This window comes from Carettochelys insculpta, chromosome 7 (assembly GCF_033958435.1).
Source record: "Carettochelys insculpta isolate YL-2023 chromosome 7, ASM3395843v1, whole genome shotgun sequence".
NCBI lineage: Eukaryota > Metazoa > Chordata > Testudines > Carettochelyidae > Carettochelys > Carettochelys insculpta.
Genome location: NC_134143.1, coordinates 41,265,586 through 41,292,258, shown reverse-complemented (window position 1 = coordinate 41,292,258; position 26,673 = coordinate 41,265,586). Strand labels below are relative to the sequence as shown.

The 26,673-nt window shown below is 43.5% G+C and overlaps 1 protein-coding gene across 1 annotated transcript in view; it reads right to left on the bottom strand.

The window, feature by feature from the left end:
* Nucleotides 1-25,594, bottom strand: part of NOC3L (NOC3 like DNA replication regulator) — a 52,153-nt gene extending 26,559 nt beyond the window's left edge. Inside the window, exons 1-10 of the mRNA XM_075000377.1 lie at nucleotides 25,542-25,594; nucleotides 23,837-24,044; nucleotides 20,977-21,103; nucleotides 13,480-13,637; nucleotides 13,305-13,364; nucleotides 10,969-11,099; nucleotides 7,529-7,690; nucleotides 4,157-4,250; nucleotides 3,677-3,852; nucleotides 3,306-3,434 (exon numbers count right to left, since the gene is read on the bottom strand). Coding sequence (XP_074856478.1) covers nucleotides 3,306-3,434; nucleotides 3,677-3,852; nucleotides 4,157-4,250; nucleotides 7,529-7,690; nucleotides 10,969-11,099; nucleotides 13,305-13,364; nucleotides 13,480-13,637; nucleotides 20,977-21,103; nucleotides 23,837-24,044; nucleotides 25,542-25,550 — 1,254 coding nt within the window. The 5' untranslated portion in view covers nucleotides 25,551-25,594. The remainder of the gene's footprint in view (nucleotides 1-3,305; nucleotides 3,435-3,676; nucleotides 3,853-4,156; nucleotides 4,251-7,528; nucleotides 7,691-10,968; nucleotides 11,100-13,304; nucleotides 13,365-13,479; nucleotides 13,638-20,976; nucleotides 21,104-23,836; nucleotides 24,045-25,541) is intronic.
* Between the last annotated feature and the right edge of the window lie 1,079 nt (nucleotides 25,595-26,673).

Here is a 26,673-nt window from a genome sequence, read left to right as displayed (position 1 = left end):
CCAGCGCCAAGGAGAGGGGAGCAGCCTCCCAACTCAGACCTGACAAACCACTCCACTAAGAACACGTACAATTAATTAACTATGTAACTAACTGAACTATTTAAATTGTTGAAAACTATTAACAACCAATTAGAACTATCTAGAGATAAAGACTAGGTGCTATCAGTTACCGATAGGACTGCTCCTACCAGCGAAAGGCAGTTCCAGCAACTGACACCAGAGCAGGAGGGAACTGAGCGGGGGGTAAGGCAGACGGTCCCTGCTTTGGGCACTATATCGGCGTCACACCAACCCGACGGCTACCAGATGGGGAAAAAAATTTCTGGCAACTGAGCATGCACGTTCACGCACAGCTGCATCGGAATGCACACAGGCAATCACTCAAAGAAGAATAAGTAGATATTTGGTATTTTGTGTTCTCATTGTTGAATATGAGCGCTCACTGCTGTGGGAAAACAATCTCAGAGTTCCAAACACCTTGTGAATGGAGATTCATAACTCTGAAATGTTTGTAACTCTGAACAAAACGTTTTGGTTGTTCTTTCAAATGTTCACAACTAACTATGCAAAACAAAAATGCTGCTTTCCTCTTTTTTATTTTAATAGTTTACTTTTAACAGTACACTACTACATTTGTTTCTACTTTTTTTCGTCTCTGCTACTGTCTTATTATTTATACTTCCGGTTTCAAATGAGATGTGTTGTTGACTGGTCAGTTTGTAACTCTGCAGTTCCATTGTATATGTGATTGAGACAATATTTAATTAAAGACTGTATATTAGGCATATTGCACAAAGGGGACATATTAAAGTTGTCAGAATTAAGATTGCCTTTACATTTCTTAATTTGAGTGTTAGACTTCACAGCCTTCATGCCCTTTTAATGTATAATTTCTTAGGCTTCTAAAAAAAGCAAACTTAAAAAAGTGGAGATATTTGAAGACTCCTTCCACCCATTGCTAAGCCTGTATGTTCATACTCTGACCCTGGCTCCATGTCCCAATGTCCACCTTTTCAAACTTATCCACCCAGCTCCAATCCCTTTGCCCAGCCAATCCATTACCTTCACCAGACTCCTTATTCTGATTCTAGTTCACACTCCCTCTTCCCCATTCCAGGAATATCTCCCCAGTTTCCCAGTCCTAGTCTCTCTACTCATCTTTGTTCTGACCACTTCATTTACAGGCTCGGCCTGGACAGCCCAATGTTTGTTTTTGTTTAGTAACGTAAAGATACTAATAAAAAGTCCTAATTGTTCAGCTGGGAAAGCTAGTTAGGAATTTTCCACTGCAATGATTTTTGGAGGAAAATGTAGGTAACAAAAAATCAAAATTTTGTGCTGAAAACTTTCAATTTTGCAAAACTTGTCTTATTTTTCATTGCAAACATTAGCACAAAACATTTTGTTTCAGGTAGGTTTGATCCCAATCAAAATATTTTGGTTTGTTGAACTGAACCAAAATACTACGTTTTGAATCAAACATTAAACTGAATCTACCTAGATGTGGCGAAGCCTTACAGGATTTGTTAATGTACTTCACGCCTCCATTCTCTTATGGGCTGGGCCTCCTTGGTTAGACTACATCTCACATCATGCTCTGCAGTCTCCTCTCTGACAAACCATGAGGTGCATCGGGGAGGGTGTAGCCAGACAGCCAGCCCCCTCTCAGACCAGCATTGCTGGGAACACAAGGGAGCCAAAACAACAGGGCACTTAACATAAATTCCAGCACAGCCTTTGAAGCTGTGAGAAGCACAGGTGTGCTGCTACAATGTGCCTCTGGGAACATATACAACGATTAGGCTCACAGCAGACAGAGAAGCTGTGACAGACATGGCTCTTAGCCCCTACTAAATAACGTGATGCGCACACACCCACATCCTAGGTGGGAAAATATTTACCCTAATAAAAGAATGTCCAGTAGTCGAAACTTATTGTTTCTCTCCCTTGCAAGTGTAAACTACTCTTGCGAGAGCTGGCGTCACCCAGACAGACCAGCCCCAATTTGGCATAAGAAAGGAGAAAGAGAATAAAGGAGTACAGAGGTATAAGTATGGGACCTACAGCACCATGATTTTTGAGTGCTTTTCACTATCTATCTGCTGGTCAGATAAGTGACAGCCTCCCAAGGCTTCTGCAGCTAAGAGGGTCCCTGAGCCTTGTCCCTTATTCGTCTTTCCGCGGAATTGAGTGACCGATCCTGGCTTGGCACCGCTGGAATCGAGAGATGCAAGGAGGGTAAGAAGCACCCACACCTGATCTCCTATCTTTAGTGTACACATATTTTGAAATAGAGCTCTATACTTTGTTGTCTTTCTTTGGGATTGTGGCTTCAGCTTTGTAACTTGTTTGTGTGTGTAACATCTATACATTTAAATAAGTAGGCACTAGCAATTTTGTAACCACATGATTAGAATCTAGTTTAATAAATTTTGGTAACCATTTGTGCATAAGCCTGACTTGTTTCTCTGGTTTACTGTAAAGCAGCCAACACAATTAAAGAACCTCAGCCGTTTTGGCTATAAAGCCTGGCCATTAGGTGAGAGTACTAAGAGCCTAGCATTGAGTTGTGCCGCCTCCACGGGGCAAACTCTTGGGGCGCCTGTCAGTCAATCCTGACTGCCCACTGCGAAGGAGCTCTGAGCTCTAGCAGTTAAAGTCACGGGTGTGGAAAGGCTCTTAGTGCTGCCATTGGGGCACCTGTCAGTCAGTGTTGACTGCCCACTGCGAAGGAGCTCTGAGCTCTAGCAGTTAAAGTCACGGGTGGTTAGGACCTTGGGGCATCCGTCAGCCTAGCCCGGGCTGCCCGCCGCGAAGGGACAGTGCGTCCTAGCGGTTAAAGTCACGGATGGTATAAAACGGGCATAGCTGGCACCTCACCAAACATCCTTGGCCATCGGCTAACAGAGGGGTGGGTGTCACCTGGCTGCATTGCATCAAGGGAAATACAGACCAGCCAGGAAGACCAGAACACAGAAAGCAGATACACTGTAACAACAGAGAGATGCATTTTAATACTGAACTTACATTTCAGAATAAAAGAAAAATCAGTCTATAAATTTGTATGCTGACTTTTTATCTCAATTTGGACTTTAAACAAAATTTCAAGATACCAGCACTGAGGTGGGGGATGTTTATCAAACAGATTACACTCTTGGTCTCTGCTTTTTAAGGAAAGTCAAGAAGCCCTAAGTTTGTTCTGTGCTCACAAACAGTGATGAAATACTGGAAAGTTTCATTAACTCCTTAGTCTTTCACTATTGCCATTGCCAAAAATAAAATTCTAGAGTACAACAGAAACTTACCTCAGGTCTAACATCATAATTTCTGCTTTTTACAAGGCCAGAAATCACCTTAACCACACCAAGAGAAACAGAACCCAACTTGTCTTGTTTAAAGAGCTTCTTTACAGCTTCACAACACATTTCAGAAATCTGAAAATTTAACAAATGTTTACACTCAGAAAATGATATCAAACAAAGTTCATGCTAGCAGTTACAATTCCCATGTGAATATCCATTTTTAAGTTTAAAAAAAGTCATCAAATACAGATAGAAAGCCTGTAAAACAAAATGCTGTACAGTCAGAACTGCTTTGAAATGAACTTCAAAAAATCAGAAATAAGACTAAGGGAATGCGTCTTAAAATCGTAACAAATAAATAGAAAAATACTCACCAACTTTGATGTATCATTCATGAGAGGCACAATTAGGACAATAATGTTATTGTGGAAATTGAAGTGAGGCAGCGTCACAAGAAGCTCGCACAGACACTTGACTGCAATTTCTGCCAGACCTTTATACGCTTTTAATGAGACCACGTTACTTTTCTTCAACTTCCTTTGCTTCCAGTCTGAATAAAATATTACACAAAATTTAGCTACTGCATTTTTAAAATATTTTTCTAGCTGCTTGCCTGATGTTTTAGTAGAATAAGTCTTAAAGTACAGATTTCTATGAAATAATCCAAAAATGTTAGATGCAGAAAACAATATTCATTTCAATTATAAACACTTATAATGTAATTATAAACACTGGTGAATAATTTTGTGCAATCAACTAGGCCCTTACAGTTTAATGGGACCATGCATATGTAATTGATGAACTTGTCTCCAGGAATATACTTAACTAAGAAAGGAGGGAAATACACTCTATACCTTTAACTGTTTGTTCCAAATTTTCCAAGTAAAACTTGTACTGGCTCACAAGGCCTTCTTCAAACTCCCTCAGTTTCTGAGTTTCTTTTCTAACCTGTGAACATAACAAACATGAACTATTTTTAAAGGCCAAAGTATTTCAGTTGACTCATACAACCAACAGAAGTTTTGGTGGGTTTTTTATCCTCCTGTTTTGTTTTTTTTTACTCAAATGAAGTTCAATTTTTACCACAGCCTTTCCAGGTATATATTAACTTTTCTGTACAAGTTTTGATTGGAGATTTTTTTCTGTACACTAGATCATGGGTGTCCAACCTTTTGGCTTGCCTGGGCCGCATTGAGTGAAGAGGAATTGTCCTGGCCCGCATATAAAATATAGAATATAGTTAATGTATATAAACCACATAATAATGTTAAAAGTTTACGATCTTGTGGGGCCGCATTACTAGCTGTCCAGGGCCGCATGCGGCCCGTGGGTTGGACACGCCTGCACTAGATCTATTCCACTAACAAGCACTGAAGTGGGATTTAGCACTAGGACTTCGGCACTAGGATTTCCTTTATGAGGAGCCTGATTTGTGCCACTTTACTTGATAAAACACCTCTAAAGTAATATTTTACCAACAATATCGAGGAGAATATGGTGCTTTGCATTTATTTAACAGAGAATTAAATGCGCATGGAAAGGTCTGATCCAAAGTAAGGGTATCTACATGGGGACATGCAAGAAAATTAATTTAAACTGACTAAAGGTGTGCATTTGAAGTGGATTAGTTAAACCACATTAAACCCCATGTAATCAACCTCACTCAGCGTTCAAGTGGCTTCAATTCAGTCTCTTTAAATCTCTTTCAAAATGTGTTAAGATAAAGCAAATTAACGCCACTTTAATCCTAAATCAAAGAATCCAAAGAGGGATTTTAATGATGTTAAATTAATTCACTTTGAATTCATGCTTTTAGCTAATTTAGATTAATTTTCCTGCATGTCCCCATGTATACAAGTTCTCAAATACATGAATAATTGTATTCCTTATGTTAACATTACATGGAAGTTCTGTTAATTTCCTCTGCCTGGCAAGGAGTAGCATTTTGTTCCAAGGTTACTGCTACTGAAAATAACCTACAGATCACACACACCTTGACCTAAAATCTTTTTGGTGTGTGTGGTGAATTTATAAGTGTTGAAAACTAATAAAAAGTATTTTAAAAAAGATGCATCGACCATTTTATAAATAGTACTTTGATTTTTCTCAAGGCTTAATATTTTATTTCTTCCAATTTATCACCAGCACTATACAATACAGCTGCAAACGCTTACTGTTAATGAAATAAAACTAAATAAACTGTCTTCATGCAATGGCTTATTAACACAGAGGTCCCAGAACAGCAGGGCACAACCTCCTGTTTCAGAAGGGTCTGGCAGGGCCAGGGAGGAGTGAGAGTACAATCCAGCTCTAGCTCCTGACTGCAGATTCTACCACTGGCCTCAGACCAGGTCCCCAGACCCATTACCAGATGTTGATCCAGCCTTGGCCACCTTAGGGTGGTCTGCACACCCTGCTCCTCCCCTTTCCATCCCCCCAACCAGCCAAGGGGCATAGAGATAAGAGGGGGCCGCAACCCTGAAAAGTTGGGGATGACTACATTAGCAGCTCAAGAACCTATATGGGTATGCCTATACTTAACATAAGCCCAGTATTACTGAGGCTATGTCTACAATGGACATAGAAGTCAACTGTAGATATGCAATTTTAGCCACACCACTTGCGCAGTTAAAAAAAAAAAAAATCAACATATCTCCACTCGGCTAACTTGTTTGTCTATGAAATCAAACCCCAGAAGATCAACCGCAAGCAGTGTAGCTAAGCTCTGAAACCCAAAACAGCTGACCTGTGTTCAGGAATCCTGGCCTTAAGCATCTACACTATATTTTAACCCAGTGGTAAGAGTTTTCTAACCCAGGCTCAAAGGTATTGCCCTGGAACCCAAACTGCAGCATACAACACAAGGCAAAGTAACCATATCTTAGGCTACATCTGCACTACCATGGAAGATCAACCCACTCAAGGTCAATCTTCTGGGATTCAATTCACGTATCTAGTTTGGATGCACACAATCCAGCTGTCAGGGGTCACAGTTGACCCTGGTCCTCCTTGTGAGATGCGAAGAGTAAGGGAAGTCCAAGTGAGAAACTCTTCCTTTGATCTTTCCCTGTAAAGGCAGACAAGTTAGCCAAGCACATAATTGGCTAAAATTGTGTATCTGCGGTTGACTTTCTATGTCTAGGATAGACATAGCCTTAGAGTCACTAGTACCCTGTTCTCCACCAGCATTCTACGTAAGTTGTGCGCTCATGCAGCCGCTCAGAAGAAATTCAAATGCTGGCCAGCTGTTCAGCAGAATGCCCTCCACTACATGCCTCAGTGCACATAAAAAAATTATTCTGCACAGACATGGAAAAATCTGCACACAGATGGACAAGATTAAAGGGAACATTGCTTCAACCCTAAAATGTGGCTGCTCTAACCTAGGACCATGGTACACTGTGCAAAAAACTTTACTGTCCGCCCTAAGCATTATGGGAAGTGTGAACAAGCCTGCTTTGAAAAAGTCTTGATCAGTTCACTCTCCACTGCAAATCCAGGTGGTTCTTTGATAGTGCTTTGCAAATCAATAATCAGAAGAGAAAAGGTTAACACTGACTTGAGCTGCTGCCTCTCACAAGAGAGGTGACTTACATTTTCAGTAAAGAGAATTGATAACCATTGGGAGAGAGGAAACCAAGGAAGTAGTCCCATGGAATTGTGGGATACTTTCAGTTGTCTCCCAATAGACAAGTCAAGAAGGGCTGTCTCTACACCAGGCATGCCCAACCCGTGGGCCACATGCAGCCCTGGACAGCTAGTAATGCGGACCCACAAGATCGTAAAGTTTTATTATGTGATTTATATACATTAACTATATTATATATTTTATATGCGGCCCAAGACAATGCCTCTTCACTCAATGCGGCCCAGGCAAGCCAAAAGGTTGGACACCCATGCTCTACACTGTAAAGCAAAAGAGGATGGTCCTTTGGTCTCACCTTGAAATGGAAACTCAGACCCTCCATCCCTGCAGGGTTCTAGGACCTTGGATCTAAGCGCTGCATTAGCACAACTGAAGTATACATGCAAGGAGGTTAAGCTTGAGCTACAACTCAATCATAGGCTTACGCAGCAGTGTAAACATATCTCATAAGTACTTCATGTTAAAATAGGATTTGTTAAATTTCTTCAAAAACTAGACTTCTGCTAAGCATCTGTTTTAGGTCAGAGACAGCAAAACAGCAAACCATTAAATTATTTTGTGAAGAACTGTGGAGCTTCACCTTGGTATTTTTTTCTGCTTCAGTCAGAGGTCGAATTTTGTAAGAAGGAGTAACATCTTTGAATATTTCCATTAGGGAAACCATCACCAGCTTCCGAACAATCACAGCCACACTGGGGTCTTGCTCCATTAGCATGGCACGCAACTCTTTCAGCTTCTTTATCTGTTCATGAGAACATATGGTGCAGGATCAAGATTATATGTCAAGACAAATAAATTTATACAAGCACTCTACTTTATGCAAAGGATAGCAATATGAAAACTACTGTATCTAGAAATGAAACTACTATAACAAAGTGATGTTACACAAGCAGAGTAGCAAACATTATTAAATACTAGGAAATGAGTTAACAAACCCCAAAGAAACTTATGAACTTAATAGGTCAGGAATGTTGCAACTAGGAAGTCAATGCAATATTAAGCAGAATGATAGGAAAAATATTAGACTAGGGTTTCCCAACCTATGGATCGAGACTACATTTCAAAAGGGTCGCGGGCTGAGCTGGGCAGCTCCACAGGGGCTATTAATAAGCCATTCACACCCTGAAGTGGTTCTCAACTTCTTAATTGGATTAACAGCCATCAGGCAGTTAAGACAATCAATTAAATTGAGAACCACTTCAGCTGCAGAGCAGAGAACTGCATAACTGAGGAGCAGCACCCAGCTCAGATAAGGTGGGGGTCTGAGTCTGATGCTGGGAAGGAGGGCAGAGCGGACCAGCTCTCTGACTTGAGCCTCTACAGATGGGGTCCCTGCAGCAGGCGCTGCCAGGCAGGGCTCTGCGCCCCAGCCAGGTTTCAGCTGCGGGGGGGTTGGGGTTCCCCCCGGTACCAGATGACTGGCACAGCCAGCCAGAGCACCACGCCCCAGCTGGCTTCCAGCCATGGGGGGTGCCTGTGCTTCCCCTAACTCCCTCCAGCCTGAGTGACTTCTAGCCCGAGTGTGACTTACCTAGCCCTCTGCAGCCCAAGTGACTCCTAGCCCTGAGTGTGACTCCCCTAGACCCCTCTAGACCGCTCCAGCTGATGAGTGACTCTCCTAGCCCCCTCCAGCCTGAATGTGACTACCCTAACTCCAAGTGAAACACCCTTAACCCCCTTCAAACCAAGTAACTCCTAGCCCGAGTGTGACTCCAGTAGCCCCCTGAAGCACCTAAGTGACTCCTAGTCCCTGAGTGTGACTCCCCTAGCCCCTAATTGTGGGGTTTAAGCCGGGGGAGCAGTTTGGGGATGAGTGTCTTTCCACCACCACAACTCTGATTAACTATAGTAAACATAGTGTTATTATTTTATTAATATATTTCCCCTTTTCTATGAACTAGCTACTATGAATATATAAACATGAGGGGCCACAATTTTATATTCTTGCCTCAAGCGCAAAACTGGCTAGTTACAGGTCTGCTCTCCCCGCCCCAAACCTCCTCCCCCGTTTTTGAATTGCCTTGGGTCACCAAGTCTTCCTGAATTGTCAGGATGGGTCCCTGCCTAGAAAAGGTTGAGAACCGCTGTACTAGACTCAGAGTAGCCATGTTAGTCTGTAGCTTCACAAACAACAAGCAGTCCTGTAGCACGTTAACACCTAACAAATTTATGTATTAGGTAATGAGCTTTTATGGGTAAGACCCCCTTCCTCAGATCATTCTGACTGCCTACTCCAAATGTGAGGAAGTGGGTCTTACCCTCGAAAGCTCATTACTTCGTAAGTAAATTTGTTGAGCTTTAAGGTGCTACAGGACTGCTTGTTACTCGGAAAATACTAGCGCACATTGAAACAGTGAAAACCAAAGGGCCAATCGTGAGCCCCAAAGCAGAGCCCAAATAAAGGGTTATACCTACAGGAACTAAGAGACTTGGTGGAATGGAGAATGCGTAGAATCCTCTTACTCAACCCACCAAAACCATCAAGGGCATTCAAAGGGAGCCCAACTACTACTGTGTATGGACAATATAAAACACAGCCATCCAGATTTACTGTCTGCAAAATAATTGCCAACAACCATGGCCCCCCTTTGCTCTTCTGTCTCTGCTGCTTTTGGGTTTCCCATGGGTGTACAGCATGTTACAGACTTCATTTGATTACTTCTCATTTTTACAATTACAGGTTGAACCTCTCCTGCCCAGCACCCTCTGGACCTGACCGGTGCTGAATGTGGAAATTTGCCAGACCACAGGAGGTCAATATTGTCCATCATATTACCAACACTTTCACTGCTTACTGGCATCTTAGAACAGAGGTGAGCAATCTTCTTACGTCGGGCCCTAATTTTCATCCCTGAAATTAACAGGGTCCCCTAAGCCAACATCCAACCCCAGAAGGGAGTGGCAATCTCCTGGAAGTGATGTGAAAGCGATTACATTATCTCACTCTAATTATTCTTCCTCCTTTCCCTCTTCCCCAGACAGTTATCCCTTGGAATAATTTCTTTTGCTCATTTTGTTGAATCTGAACAGCTAGCTGGCTGGCTAGTCAGTTTAGAACAGCTGGGTTTACCTATTGTTTATTCTTGTCAAGCTGCCACAATGCATGAGGTAAATGCTTTAAAAATGTGTAAAAGACATGTTCCACACTGTGCCAGGGACGTAGGAACAGAACATAGGATAAGAGGGCACTGGAATTTGTACCCCCCACCCTTTTTTTTTTCTTGGCAAAATTGTAAGACATGTCAAGGTAAGTGCTGCCTCCATTTTCTGTAGTAAGAGAAGCCCTAAAGGCTAGTACAGTAGGGTTGCAACATTCGCGAGGGTTTAGTGTTGAGAACCCTCGCAAATGTTGAATTTCACAAATATCATTTCACCCTGGCTGGGCTCCTGGGCAGTAGTGGGGTGAGGGGGAGACCAGTGGCGGAGTCGTGGGGAGCCAGTCAGTGACCATGCCCCTGGATGGCTCTCAGAGCCCTGGGGAAGCAGCCACCAGCACTCCCAACCCCAGAACCCCAAGGAAGCAGCGGCTGCTGGCACTCCTAGTCCTGGAGCCCAGAGAAGCGGCAGCTGCTCACGAAGAACGGAAATCACAAATGTTGAACTTGCGAATGTTGTGACCTTACAGTATTCATTGCACTTTTCTTGTTTCTACCACTTTGAATCCAGCCGGTGGCGCTGTGGTATTCCCAGGGACTTTAGCTCTGAAACCTTTCCTTTGGAAGTCCCTCCTTCAGCTGCCTGTGCCTCCATGGCTACTGAAGAGTCCCCTACTGTGAACACCCCTGTCTTAGAAGGCATTTAGGAGTAAATTACAACACAGAACATTGAGAGGCAGGACTGGTGGCTGGAGACAAAGTTTATGGGACCACAGAAAACTTGGCCAAACCCATGACAAGTGCTTGACCGGCTCACTAAAATCATGACGGATTACGGATGTTGCTGGACGAGAGTTACGAATTAGAGGTTTAAACCTGTAATTGATTTACTGTACCCCACATACATACATTTAACACTACTCACATTGTTTTCTGGGTCGGAAAGAATGGCCGCTGCTAAGGCTGCAATGTGTATCTTCTTCTCTTGCAGTTTCCTTCTCCTTTGAATTTGCAGTTCTTCTCCAGTGAGCATAGGCTGTGGTTCTTCACTGGATGCTAATACAATAAAGCGTAATAGTTAAATTTCCCAGTTTGTGCCCACTCTAACTGTAAGTGAGAAATCACTTAAGTAACACATTGCCAAATGATACTTTATTCATTTGAAATTGGCACTTAGATACAGTATCCTTATGTAAAGTTCAGCAGTATAGCACTCAAAAGCAGTTCAAGAGGTTTTTCAGAACCATACGACAACAGCCTTCAAGCATTAAACGGTTGCTATAAGCAGGAGAGAGAAATATCACTCCCCTTAACCTCTGATGATAGGACATGAAGCAATGCAGGGATGTTATTAGTTAGCAGGTTAACTCCACCCAGCATGGGCAGGGGTTTCCTCCAGCCCCGCAAGGCCACCACAGGTGAGGGGGCACTCGAGTGTGGCTGGAGCAGACCCCCGCCTATGGCAGCTGGCAATGGGGCTGCTGGAGAGGCCACCACAGATGGGGGCTGCTCTGGCCACACTGAAGAGTCCCAGCTGCCATGGGTGGTATATCAAGCTGGGTACAATTACCGGGTGAAGGAGGCAAATCCATGTTTGCACTAACGGAGCTGGCATGCTAAAAATAGAGTGCAGCTGTGGCAGCATAACTAGCGGAAGTGGGTAGGTACTGGAATACATGACATCCAAAACACTACATAACTATTTGGGATGGCTAGCCTCTTATACAACTCTGGCTACACTCTATTTTTAGCACAGCAGCTGGATCAGTGTTAGCATGGGTATGTCGTCTCAAGCCATAAATTATACCCCCATGCTAAAATGCAGACAGATGCTAAACTACCAGGAATACAGTATTTTCAAAATGCCTTTAAAAATGTAAGATACCTCCAAAACACCTATACACAGTTTGGTACTTGGTAAGACACAATATTCCCTCAGCTGGGTTTATAACTCTTGTAAAAAGGAGCACAGTGCACGTCTGCTTTGAATTTGAAAGTAATTTTTGCTGTGTAGACAGACTACATACAAATCCAATTCATAAACAAACACTGGCAGCTTGACTGGAGAGAAAATTTGCAAGGAAGTATTTTGATATAAATATATTACAATCCATTTCATGTTATAGCATTGTAAACTACTCCATTTGCATTTCCAGATGACTGTTTCATTTACTCAAATGTGTGTTTTGATTTTTTGTTTTTGTTTTTTGACTGCCAAAACTAACACTCACCAAAACACTCCGGATTTCTGGTTTGCAGGAAATTTTGATATTTTGAAATTTGTTTTTGTTTGGTTATCAATAAAATTACCATTTTCCCATTCAGTTCTAACCACAACTAAGAGTTAGAGTTGCGCTTATCTTTCAAGTAAGATCATGGCTTTTTGAGAAAATGCAACTTGAATACTATACTTTCAGGGTTTTTCTCATCTGATAGTTCAAGTCAAAAAAAATTATTAAAAGGCAATACACACTCAAGAAAACAGATAAAATGAAGTTAAAGCATGTAAGATTTTTTTGTTTTGTTTTGTTTTGGGGGGGAAAAAAACCACCACAAATTATGCAAGCCACTCATTTCTGAATCAAGAATGGGGCTTCGTCCCTCACTGCTGACAGAGACACCACATTTTCAAACGGCTTAGCCCAAGCATTAATTCTCGAAACATCAACACAACGAAATTATATCAAATCAAGTTAATTCTGACATCAACAAGTACATTTTTTCCTGAAAGTCCTGGAATTCCATCAGGTAAGCATAAAGCAAGACAGTACTTACTGCCAAATTGGCTGCGTCTACACTGTCCCTCCTTTCAGAAGAGGCATGTAAATGTAGTGGATCGAAAATACTGAGGCACTGATGTAACTATTCAGTGTCATATTTGCATACTTGCGGTAACTCACCGTATAGAAAGTGCTGCTTTCAAAATACAAAACAGCCATGTAGGTGGGCTTCCTTTTGAAGGAACCCTGTCTACACAGCTATTTTACATTTTGAAAGCAGCACTTTTGATGTGGCAAGTGAGCACAACTTTGCAAATGAAGCACTGAATATTCATATCAGTGTCTCATTGGCATTTATGTGCCCTTTCTGAAAGGGAAGGGCAGTGTAGACACATACCCTGTGTGTGTAAAATGACACAACCAAACTGAGCTGTTTTGTCCAGAACGTCCTTAGTAGAACTTACTCTGTGGTAAATTATTCTATTAAACAGAAAAATTATTGTTCAGTTGTCTAACGGCAAAACTAAGGATGTTTTATTACCTTCTACCGCCTTCATTTCTTGTCTATCTTCCTCCTCCTCACTCTGCACAACACTGACAACTGCAACAACAGAATGTCTATTACAAACATAACATTAGACAAACAGTTTTTAAAAAATGAATAAAATACAACCTAATTGGCCTCTGTTATGTTGCTTCCAGTACTGGTTTCTTACCTAGCTTCTCCATTGTTTGTGGAATAATGCCACTTTTGTCTTTGATAGGAAGCAGGTGAATAATTTCTTTTTCTGGCTCACTCTGCATGCGCCTTGGCATCTTCTCATATCTGTCAATCACACTTTCCTGTTTTCGTTTCTTGGCATGAACGGGTTCACTGTTATAGTGCAAAACAGGCAATGCAATTCATCAACACATTAGACATTAACAGTACATTCAAAGCATGCAGTCAAAATAAAATGCCCCAATTAACTCAGTGGTTTGAGCATTAGCCTGTAAACCCCAGGTTGTGAGTTCAATCCTTGAGAAGGCCATTTAGGGATTGGGGCAAGTAGACATTAGGGATAGTGCTTGAGTCCTGCCAAGAGGGCAGAGGACTGGACTAGATGACCTCCCAAGGTCCTTTCCAGTTCTAGTAAATGTGAATCTCCAATTATATCAATACCCAATTAACCAAAAATTACAGTAGGTCATGAATCAGAGCAACTAAATGAATTTACCCTGAGTGTCAATTTCAGTTGCCTCTCTAGTTATTTATAAATAAAAATAAACAAAAATCTCCACCCTTGCAGTCACCTTCAATGTCTAACAATCTTAGATATGAAATCAAACAAAAAGAGAACAGTGGTTTATCTAAGCAAGTAAAAGAATGCACTATAAAACTCATAACTGAACATTTTACTTGTAACCTCCAAGTAAAAATAAAACAGCAAAGTTCTTTTTGTGATTGTCAAGATCACTGCACTAGCCCCAGGCTGGCTTCTAAGGACTGATAATCTAAATCAGTTTTAAAAAAAACAACAAAAATTTAATTCAGTGCTACAACCCCTTAATACTGACAAGGGATTGCTTGCCGACAATCTAAACCAAAACAAACATTTTTAAGCCAATATAAATGGGTCCATGCTAAGGGGGTCCAAGTTCAACTGAAAAAATGTGTGTGTAATTAAGTCTTAACTGAGGAATGAAATGCCCATTTGAAGAACTGTGGAAAACTCATTAGCATGGCTACTATCAATCAAAATACCTTGGGCCAAATATGTAGCAAACTGCAAAGAAGAGTCACAAAGAAGCAGCTGTGTTAGTCTGTACAGTAAAACCTCAACTTATACAGGGATTGTGTTCTTGCATCACCAGCGTAATTCAAATTTTCATGCAAGTCGGGGCAGGGGAGACAGGAAACTAGGCTGCAGCCTAGTTCCCGGCTCCCCTAGGGTTTGCAGGAGCCAGGAAACATAACAGCCCACAAGGGCTGGTCAGTTTCCTGGCTCCCAGAGTGGCTGCTTGGGGGACCCAGGAAACTGACCACCTCAGCTCAGGGCAGCTGGGCAACCAGGGTTCTGGATGCTTCTCCCTGCCTTCCTCCAGGATGACAGCTGTGCCGCTGGGGGAAGGCAGAGAAAAGACTTTAGCTTGCCTAGCCACCTGCAGCTGCCCACAGCTAGGCAAGCTAAAAGCCCCTTCTGCCTAACTTCTCCCATCCATGCACAGCTGGAGGAAAGCAGGAGGAAGGCTTTTAGCATGCCTAGATGCTTGCAGCTGCAGGCAGCTAAGCAAGCTAAAAGCCTTCTCCCTGCTTTCCTCCAGCTGCACAGCTGTCAGGCTGATAGCTGTGAGGCTGAGGGAAGGGGCCATAGAGCAGCTTCAAGTTGTGCTTAACTTGCATTAAGGAGAGTTACGCGCAACTTGAAGCCGCGTATTTCAAGAGTTTACCATATCTTAAACAAAAAAAAAAAAAAAAAAGGCAGTCCTATAGCACTTTAAAGACTAACAAAATAAGAAGAGAACAGTGGAAAGAAGCCTCACCAATATAAGATCTGTCACAGAAAATATTCTGATGTGCCATTTCCTTTTACAGGGTGTTGTAACTTGGTGCATTTTCATTCATTTCAGACTGCTAACTTGTATGGCTATGTCTACACTGTCCCATAGCTTTCAAAAGGGGCATGCAAAAATAGCCAATCAAAAATGTAAATTAGGTGCTGATTTGCATAGTTGGGGGTTCATTTCCAGAATAATGGACGCTTGCTGTTAAAGAAGTAGTTTTCGAAAGCCAAAAGAGCCGTGTAGATGGAGTCCCTTTGAAATGTAGGTCTGCTTTCAAAAGCGTCCTTCTTCCTTCAGGGGTTTCCTTTTGAAGGAACACTGTCTACATTTGACTTCCACTGTTTTCAACAAGCACCGTGAGTGGGGGAGACAAGGTTGCTGCAATAGGGCAAAAAAGAGATCCAAACAAGACATTATGCTGCAGCAGCATAAGAAGGCAGACAAAGAGCCAAAGTCACTGATGACAGAAAGTGGATTCAGCAGTGGCAGGAAAGCATTCTCCAGTGTAGGAACAAGGATTAAGCAGAGCTCCTGACAGCCATCAAGGAGCAAACCGAAATCCTGCATTCCATGCTGGAGCTGCAGAGGGACACCCACTACAGAACTCATTTTGCGGGAATGGAGAGGATTGGGTGGGTGGTTTGTGAGGTTCGGGTGGCTGGCCCCCGCTTGGCCCTGGTGGCTGGCTCTGGCAGCGCAGGGATCAGGTGAGTGGGTGGCTTGTGTGGGCATCTCTGGCGGCTGGCCACCTGGGGCTGTATCAGGCACCTGCAAGGTGGGGGCTGTGCCATTAGCCTGGCCAGTCCATAGTCAGCCTCCGGGTTGGGATGGGCAGCACAGTGTCCAATACCCCAGCCTGGGCTGCAGCTGGTCTTGCAGGGCCCGGGCTGCACCAGCAGCTCTAGAACCATGCCAGCAGCCCATTTGGAGTTGAGCTGGTGCCCATGGGGCCCAGGCCATGTCCAGCATGGGGCTGGAACCAGCCATCACAGCCTGGGGCTGGACTGGTGTCAGCCCAGCAGGGGTCAAGGTCCAGCAGGAAGTAAGGGGCCCAGGGCTGGGTGGGGGGACACTAAGGCATCAACGTTTGGCACGCAGCTTGGGGTGGGGCAGCACAGCTCCACTGAGTCTGCTATCTGCTATTTTCCAGACAACTTTTCTGGCAACCCCATTCATAAATTAGTAAGCAATCCATTCAATGCTGATGTCACGACATTGTCAGAAGTATTGCAAGAACAAGCACTCGAAATAAAGCAACAGAGAGGAAGCCGTGCTAGTCTATATACTATCAAAACAAAAAAGCAGTCAAGTAGCACTTTAAAGACTAACAAAACAATTTATTACGTGATGAGCTTTCGTGGGACAGACCCACGAATGATCGATTTGTTTCTGATTTGTCCACCTTGATTACTGTTTTTTGGTTCTCTGTGCCTTAAATATTGGGTCTGTTCTAGTATCGCCATGGTCTGAAGAAGTGGGTCTGTCTCACGAAAGCTCACCTAATACATTATTTTTTTAGTCTTTAAAGTGCTACTCGACCGCTTTTTTGCTTCGAAATAAAGTATGATTCAAGCACAAAAGAATTTTGAAAACTCAAGCTTGGAGGAATTTTGGATAAAAAATTTCCCAATGTACTTGAAAGTTGGGGAATAAGTGCCACATATTAGTCTTCCTTTTTTGTAAATATGACCCCGTGAAAAAAGCCTTTCAAGTTTACTCACATTAAAAACTAAACAAAGAAATCAACTGGATGTAAAAAAAGATTTACGTTGTGCACTTTCATCTTTCAAACCTAGGATTTCCCAACTTGTGAAAAAAATGCAGCATCATCCTTCACTTTAAATTCATTTTGTTTCTGATGTTAAATTATATTTTTATTAAATTTTTGGGCCAAGAAACACTATTCATGCTTGTTTTTAATTTTAAGTAACATTTTTATATCAAGTTTTTGTGTTTATTTTAAATTATGAATTGAATTTTTGATTAAAAGGGGGTTGGATGACGGTAAAAAAGAGTTGGGGGGGGGCATGGTGGTCTCTCAAAAATCAGAAGGGGGGCATGACGCTGAAAAGTTTGGGAACCACTGCTGTAGCTGAAGCACTCCTTGATACAGTCCAGGGTGCCTGTATATGGCTTTATGAGACAAGGGAGCAGAGGATAAGCAGGGTCACCCATAATCACTATGGGCATCTCCCCCTCGCCAGTCTTGATTTTCTGGTCTGGGAAGAAAGTCCCAGCTTTCTTCCCAGACCTAAATTTCTAAAGATGTATGCATCATGTACGTTTCCTAACCATCCCTAGTTGATGTCAGTGAAACGACCTTTGTGAGCCACCAACACCTGCAACGCCATGGAGAAGTACCTCTTGCACTTTACGTATGCTGAGGTCAGGTGGTTCAGGGACAGGATGGGGATGTGCGTTCCACCTATCACCACACCGCAATCAGGAAACCCCGTGCCAGCAAAGCCATCTGCTATCTCCTGCACATTTCCCAGAGTCCAGTCTTCCACATCGATGGTCAGAGACTGCCCTGGTTACCTGCACCACCACTGCCCCCACTGTAGCTGTGCCCACCCCAAATTAATTTCCCACCGACTGGTAGCTGTCAAGCATTGCAAACTTCCACAGAGCAATTGCCACTCGCTTGTGAGCTGTCAAAGCAGGTCTCATTTTGGTATCACAGTGCTCTGGTGCAGGGGAGAGCAAATCACAAATTTTCAGGAAAGTGGCCTTGTGCATGCAGAAGTTCTGCAGCCACCACCAGTCATCCCAGACCTCCAAAACAAGGCAGTCCCACCAGTGTGTGCTGGTTCACATCTCCAGAATGGGTATTCCACTGCAAGCAATACATCCAGGGCAGCTTGCAGTCCTGCTTTCCTGTTATTCATTTCTTCAATATCATCCAAATCATCCGCCTCCATCTTATCCTCCCACTAGCTCTCGTTAATTAAATACTGCACAACACCTCAGGAAGTGGCCGTAACGCACTGTGCAATGGCTATAAGTTGCTGAGGATCCATACTAGAGCACTGCAGTGGCATAAGCTGGGGCAGACTTTTCAAAAACAGCCTGAAAAAGGGTGCAAAATTCTTTGGTCTGGCCCTTTGTTTTTCAGTGGGGGCGGAGAGAGGAGATATGCATTGCACTCTGGGGTGATGACATCAGACACCTGCAAGCACTTGCAGCACATTTTTTACCCATAAGTCACTAGGACAAAACCCCAGAATTCAACAGGGTAACAGGCACTGTAGGATAGGTACCCACAATGTATTGCTGATGGAGTGGAACATAGCATGTCTCCACTGCCTTATTAGCTATGTCGACTTTCTTGACAGTTGCAGACACTGCTTCAACTTTATAAAATCTAGAAGTAAAAAGTCAACTTCAATAAATTCAACTTCATTTTGTAGTGGAGGTGTCTAACTGCAGGTGAATCTTGGCCAAACAGCAAGATGTTTCTAAGAATTTTTCACAGTTGGTAAGCATAAAAGGCAGAAGAATGGGGAATTTTTTCAACTGGAAAATGCTGTGTGCAGTTTAGAAAAACTAGGGCCGTGTCTACACTAGCCAAAAACTTCAAAATGGCCATTTCGAAGTTTACTAATGAAGCGCTGAAATACATATTCAGCGCCTCATTAGCATGAGGGCGGCCGCGGTACTTCGGAACTGACGCAGCTCGCCGCCACATGGCTCGTCCAGACAGGGCTCCTTTTTGAAAGGATCCCGCCTACTTCAAAGTCCCCTTATTCCTGTGAGAAGATAGGAATAAGGGGACTTCGAAGTAGCTGGGGTCCTTTCGAAAAGGAGCCCCGTCTGGACGAGCCACGTCAATTTTGAAGTGCCGCGGCTGCCCGCACGCTAATGAGGTGCTGAATATGTATTTCAGCGCTTCAATAGTAAACTTCGAAATGGCCATATGAAGGCCATTTCGAAGTTTTTGGCTAGTGTAGACGTAGCCTCGGAAAGTTAAAGAAAAAAAAACGGCAAAGTAGATAATTTTCTAATATTTATGTCAACAATTTAAAGTGCCTTAAAGTAAAATTAAAAGACCTACAGCTTGCACAATGTCATTCCATAAATAAGCATGCCTTCAGAGTTTTGTATGATTTTATTTTTCAGCTCCTCTGTTATACAGTTGGAAATTATGTATCTTAACTAACGATTTGTAAACCAGATACAGCATGTTGCAGAGCATGACAGAATACAGGAGAGCTATAACTTTGTATTTCAAAGATTACTTTTTAGCATACCAGAGGATTTACCTGGTGTTGCTCAGGTCCTTGTGGGCCCTCAAGGAAGGGGTTGGGGGTGCAGGAGGAAGGGCCAGGAGTGGGGGACTCAGAGCAAGAGGAAAGGAGGTCGCGGGGGCTCACTAGATAACCTGGCGGGGAGGGGGTGCTGCTGGTCATCTGACAACTGCTCCCTGGAGCAGACCAGGGCGATCAGAGTTGAGCTGCTGGCCAGTGGCTGCTCGCCAAGGCTGGTGCACTTGCTGCTCCCCTGAGGACATTATGGGGTCTAACGGTCCGCTGTGATTGCTGCCCCCCCGTGATCATTTGTGAATATAACGGTGCTTGCTATCGCACCCCTCCCTTTCCACTTCAGAAACAACTGCACTCCATGCACGCCCTATTGTCTTGGCAGAATCAAACCAGATAAGCTGATGGTCCTAGCGCTTGCTGTTTAGGACTCAAGAGATGGACAACTGCACACATTCTCTCAAATATACAGTAGATTTCAAAAACTTGTCTACATTACTGATTAATAGTTTATAAACTTAATAAAATCACTTGAATTAGGATACGGATAAATAAGTACTGGAAGCAAAAAATTTCTTACTCTTTTTAAAAAGTCAAAATTAACTCCAAAACCGTATTTCGTTTTCTAAAAGGAAGTCCTCTGACCGATGCATGAGTTTGAAATAGAAAGTAAGGAGCAATTTTTATATAATCCGTTAAATGGAAAAGTTGAGTTTACACTAGAAATTAGACCAAGCTATAAACTTCGCAGCCCCCACGGTAATAGAATTTCCTACTGATTGCCAAAACACATTGCTAAGAAATAAAGAAAAGACCCTATAATTCCACTCCTCTGTAGGACTGACAATCCTGCATACATATTTCAGGAAATGGAAAATTACATTTCCATTTCTCTGGAGATGATATCTTCCACGATTTTCACTCACTCCCAACACATATCTGAGAAGTACTCTCCCCGCTCCCAGTGTTGTACCTGCCTACAAATTTGCTGTCATTGCATTTTAAACATTTTTTTCAAACTATTCTGATAATTTGCTTAACATTGAAGGGGAGGCCTTTGCATCCAATTCAACTAGGAATTGACTTAAAATGTTCAAAAGACAGTGGCTGAAGTCAAGGAGATAATGTGACCACAAGTAGGAGATTGGTTCCTTCTCCCCAGCTGCTGTCACTTACTGCAGGAGCCAAAAGACATCCTGAGCTTTGGGGATTACATCTGGCTCGCACAAAGGAGCCAAGATAGGGTAACTGTGCAGACAAGTAATTTCCCAGTATTAGGAGGTAGAGATAATAGTGTTAATGAATGTGTTAACAGAAAATGTGTGACAAGAACAAGCAAAGTCTAAAATTGGAAGCATTTATTAACCTGTCATCATCTTATGAACTGTAAGGGTATGTGAGAATACTTACCTAGAAGAAATGTCTCTTGTTACAAATGATGCTTTTTGAGCCAAATCTTCCATTAATTTCAGGTCATCTTCATCCATCATATCCAGTGGAAGAGCTTCCTCTTCCTCCTCTTCCTCCTTTCTTTCTGCTGTATCAGAGGACAATAGACAGACAAATGAGCCACAACACTTGCATGCAAACTGAAAATGCACCTTTCCTGCACATCTGTCCATCTCAGCTCCACACTCCAACCCCAATCCTACACACATGCTGAACTTTATTCCTGTACAACAAAAAGTCTTGTTAAACCTTCCAAACTAACAGCTATTTTGGAGCATAAGCTTCTGTGGGCAAACACACGCTTCATCACATGCATGAGTTGGGGGGGAGGGGTTGGTTTCAGAGGGGTATTTAAAGAGTGGGGTCCCAGAAAATGGGAGGGCCAGAGCTGATAAGGTCTATTCAGCAAGGTGGAAATGGCCCATTGTCAATAGTAGGTATCAAAAGAGGAAAAAACAAGTCAGAACAGACAGGGGGATATGAGCCATTGTCAGAGTCTAATGGGGAGATCTTAACACCCAGGGCGGAGAAGCTGCGAGCCACTCCCAGTCTCTGTTTAATATTTGGTTAATGGAGTCATATTTGAAAATTAATTGCAACTCAGAGATTTCTCTCTCCATTTGATTTCCAAAATTTCTTTGTTTCAGGACCGCCACCCTTAAATATGCTACTGTCAGCTCTGGCCCTCCCTTTTTTTTGGGACCCTATTCTTTAAATACCCCTCAAACCATCCCCCTACTCATGCATTTGATGAAGCAGGTCTTTGCCCACAAAAGCTTATGCTCCAAAATAGCTGTTAGTCTACAAGGTGCCACAAGACTTCTTGTTCTTGAAGCTACAGACTAATACAGCTACCTCTCCGATACTTTATTCCTGTAATTACACTCACTCACAAGAACAGGCTTACTCCTGTGAGTAGTGTCACTCACTTTCATCAGTATTTGCAAAATGAGAGCCTTAAGTCTTCCTAGCTCCATAATCATTATTTAGAATTCGCGGGTGGGAAACCTTTTTTGGGTCAGGGTCAATGACCCACAGAAAAAAATCAGTCGGGAGCCACATAAAGGTGAGAAACAAAACCCAAAAAACCACAACTCACTGTTGGGGCCCCTGACCAAGATATCTCACTCCCTTCAAGATACAGCCACATACATGGGTAGAAAAAGTGGGGGACCAAGATTTAGAGCTTCCTCCAAACCAGATTAATTCTTCTGGAGGCTGGGGATGGAACCAAAGTGAGAGATTCAGGGTTTGGTGTGTGGGAGGGGGCTGCCGATGAGCATGATGGGGGTATGAGGTCTGGAAGGGAGGGTGGTGCAGCAGCAGGCTCAGGGTGGGGTGACTGGATGGGAAAGAAGGGGAGGGACAGCTCAGTGGTTTGAGCATTAGCCTGCTACACCCAAGTTTGTAAGCTCAATCCTTGAGGAGGCCATTTAGGGGTATAGGGCAAAGAGATTTAAAAAAAAAAAATCTGTCTGGGATGGTGCTTGTTCCCTCCAAGAAAGCAGGGGACTAGACTCGATAACCTCCAGAGGTCCCTTCCAGCTCTATGTGATGTTTATCTCCATATATAGGGAAGATGCAACACCAGGTTCGGGGTTGGTGGCTTAGGTCCTAGGCTTTGCCTACACCTTTAAGATTGAAACGCAGCCATGGCAGCACTTTAATGGAGCACTGTGTTCAAAGCAACAGCACTGGGAGAGAGCTCTCCAAGTGATCTAAGTAAACCACCTCAAGGGGAGTAACTAACAGAGCCTGTTTACACTGTCAATTTGCAGTGCTATAACTTGCTGAACTCGGGTGGTTGATAGGGGTGTTTTTTCACACCCCAAGCAAGAAAGTTACAGAGCAGTACCTTACCAGTGTAGACACGTCCTTACTTACAACACTACCGCAAATATACGCCCAAATGATGTTTGTGTTACATTGCTGACTCATTTAACCTGACTTTGAAGAATGGTTTCATTTAGAAGGATTTAACTTGGGGCAGTATGCCAAATTAATTATTTCCTTCATATTTCTAGTGTTGGGAAAGTATTTTTTTATTCTCTTTTACAGAAGTAGAAAATTAAAAACCTAGTACAAGTGCAGCCTGAATCATACCATGTGAAAGTTCTGGAATCAAGGAATCTACATGAAGAATTTTTACGTGCTTAAGTAATATACTGACTTGTTCTAAAAAGATAGCATAGTTAGAAATTCAGGTTCCAAATAATAATAAAAACTGGTTCAAGATAACATTTGAATCAAGACAGAATTTGAATCTGTGTCTATGGAAATGTACACAGTCAGAAAAATTAGAATCCAGTTTGAAACTGGAGACACAAAGATGAACATTGCAGTTTCCAAACATAGTACTTCACATAAACTGGTCCAGAGAACAATCTATGCAGCCACTCATATGAAAAGTCAGAGACCTCAAGAGTAAAAAATACTGTGTGAATATTAAAACCTAAATGTGTTTTTCTAGAGAAACTCTGATGTCATTCTTTTCCTGCAGCACATTTTATAAAGCACTGCATAGTGTTTTATTCTTGCATAAAAAATGTAAGCATTATTACAATTCTCAGACTTCATGCACGTAAGCCATTGATAGCATGACAAAGAATTAACTGATAACCTATAAAAAGGAAAGCCAAGGCTCAAGAACCTGTACAGGTTCACTAATGGCAATACCAGAATAAAGAACAAATTGTAACCATTGTGTTCAGTTCTGGTTTCACTAGATGTAAATTACACGGTCATACTTACTTGTAGTTCTCTATCTATACAAAACAGACCCAAAATCTTGCTAAATTCACGACATCACTCAAGCACTCACCCGCATACTTGTTCTTGCATTCTTCCAATGGAACAGATGTTCTAGATGTAACATCTTTGACAGCCTGCCTAAGTTTTCTTTGTTCTTTTCGGTATTTCTTGGCAGTGCTCTGCTGCTTAAACTGTTTATTCTTTAACTTGTTGTCAAGTTTTACTTTACTAGTTTTCAACAACTTGCGAAAGCTTGGAACTCGTTTCTTATTTTTTCTCTGTAAATCAATAGAAAACTTCAGTTAACCAATTCATGTTTATTTTTGTTTAGAAAAACATTTCACTAATATTTAAGTGAACAATTTTAAACCAGTCAATCTAAAGCCACGAACACAGTGGTGGATAACTAATTTATTGTGTAAAGAGACAGTGCTGGATAACTAATTTATTGTGAACAGACATTTCTGTGTTTACGTTTAAGTATACACAATTCTTAATGAAAAAAATTAACTGCATTAAGTAGAATAACCTGGAAAAAATGGGTCATAGATTTCACATAAACATTTTTCTGAACAACCTTAGTTCTATAAAAATATTCAGCACCAAAAAACAAAGCAGTTCAAATATATCAAAACAAAAAGTAGTCAAGTAGCACTTTAAAGACTAGCAAAATAGTTTACTAGGTGAGCTTTCGTGGGACAGACCCACTTCTTCAGAACTGTTCTGGTCTGAAGAAGTGGGTCTGTCCCATGAAAGCTCACCTAATATACTATTTTGCTAGTCTTTAAAGTGCTACTTGACTGCTTTTTTGTTTTGACAGTGTATAGACTAGCAGGGTTCCCTCTCTGTTACAGTTTAAATATAGTTCTATATAGCACGTATTTAGCCTCCCTGTTTTAGGAAGGATCATTAGAAAAGCCATGATAGGACAGCTCCATGAACGTGCGACATTCAAACTACCACTACCCCCCTTATTGTGGTTTCAGACTTGCATACAGAAATGTGACTACACTGATATGTTATGTGACCTCTTCCTAGGATAAGCTATGTAACATAAGGGAGTCTTAGTTGACGAGTAAGGGGGCTTACGTGCCATGGGTAACACAACAAATGCCCCAGTTAATTTTTACCAGCAGCAACCTTCGAAGCTCGGTTCTGTGCGCTACCTCGGAGGCAGGGAGGTAGCCCCGTTAGCCTGTAGGTGCACAAATAAACAGTCACGTAGCACGTGAGAGGCGAACACGTTGTGGCCGACGGGAAGGAGCCCCTGGCTCCCCAGGAGAGCTAAGGCAGCCGAGAGGAAAGGCGCCAGCCCTGCCGCTTCACAGGGGGCGTAGCCCATCCACCAGCCTCGCCCCGCTCCTCACCTTCCTCTCTCACCTGGGCTCCGGCACTGCCGCGGGGAGCTGGAGCTGCGGCCGCTATCGGTGCGGGCTCGCGGGGAACCAGGCCCCGGCCCTTTGCACTCAACTCCCGGCTTGGAGAAGCAGCGCGGGCCGAGGGCGTAAGTTGCCCGTCGAGCCCGTGCGACTCACGCGCGCCGCGCTGCCCCCGCCCCACGTCAGCCCGGGCCGGCTCGGCTCGGCTGGCGCCTTCACCGCGCCGGCTCCGGGCCCTCTCCCGCTGCCCCACCCCCCGCTCTCCCCTGCACGCCGAGCTTACCCCTCGCCCTCGCCCCCGCCCGAGCCTCCCTCCCACCCAGCAGCGAGCTACCGCCGGCCGCCCTCCACACACCCAGTCCCCCGCCCTGTCCCGCCGCGGGCCGGGCCTCTCACCGGCTTCATGGCGGGGGCTGGCGGCGCTCAGGACACACGTGCAGCGGCACGGCTGCACTGGCCCGGAAGTGCTGCGCGGCTGCCAGGCTGAATTGCCTCACAGCGGCCTCTGGCGGCTGCAAGCGAGCACCACCCGCCCAGCCCCGGGCCTTTAATAGTGCCGGTCCCAGGCCGAGTCGCCCACCGCCAATCCACGGCTACCAGCGGGCTGGGTTGGGCTGCAGCAGCCTGCATAAAGAACACGGGGTCGCCTCTGCACACCCTGTGACGCAGGGACAGCTCCAGCAACAGCCCATATCAGAGTGCCTGCCCAAGGGGCTGTTTGGGCGAACCAGTCGGTGGCTGGCTTCTATCCCCCTACAGTGGTGTCTGATTAGCTGCGGCTAGGGTAAGTTTCCCCCCCTTTGAACTTTCAAAGGAGCACACCCCTGAGAAAGGGTATCTTATCTACCCACTCGCCTCCTGTGTAACACAGGCTGAGTTGCTAGCTACCCATGCACAGATATTCCTGAGAAGGAGCATGTCCTCTTTTTTGAAAGTTCAAATATGGCAACCCTAATAGGTGGGGGCACACCTGTTCCAGGCTGTATGGCCAGAGGGAGCCTTAATCAGAAACCAAGTATCAGAGGGGTAGCTGTGTTAGTCTGGATCTGTAGCAGCAACGAAGGGTCCTGTGGCACCTTATAGACTAACAGAAAAGTCTTTTCTGTTAGTCTATAAGGTGCCACAGGACCCTTCGTTGCTTAATCAGAAACAACTCCCTATAAAACAAGGCCATGCTGTTCCGTGTTTACTTCAACCCAGATGGGGGAAAAAGTTTGCTGGTGCTAGAGAACATGCCACCCTAACCCAGTGATGCCAGAACAATTTCTATAATGGACATTATGAGAGTCGGTGAACCAAACTATATAAACACACTATATGAATGGAAATCACCAAGCCAGCAGTCCTTGTACCCCTAGTTCCAGCATCTATACCCTTATCCTATTAAGTCATGTCCTAAACAAAAATGACAAGGTGAAACAAATCAGTATTTCCAACATTCTAGCAAACTCATCAGAAAGCACCCACTTCTATATAGTGGATAGCTCAGCCACTTAAATCCGTTCCCTTCACAGAGGAAAAGTAGCCA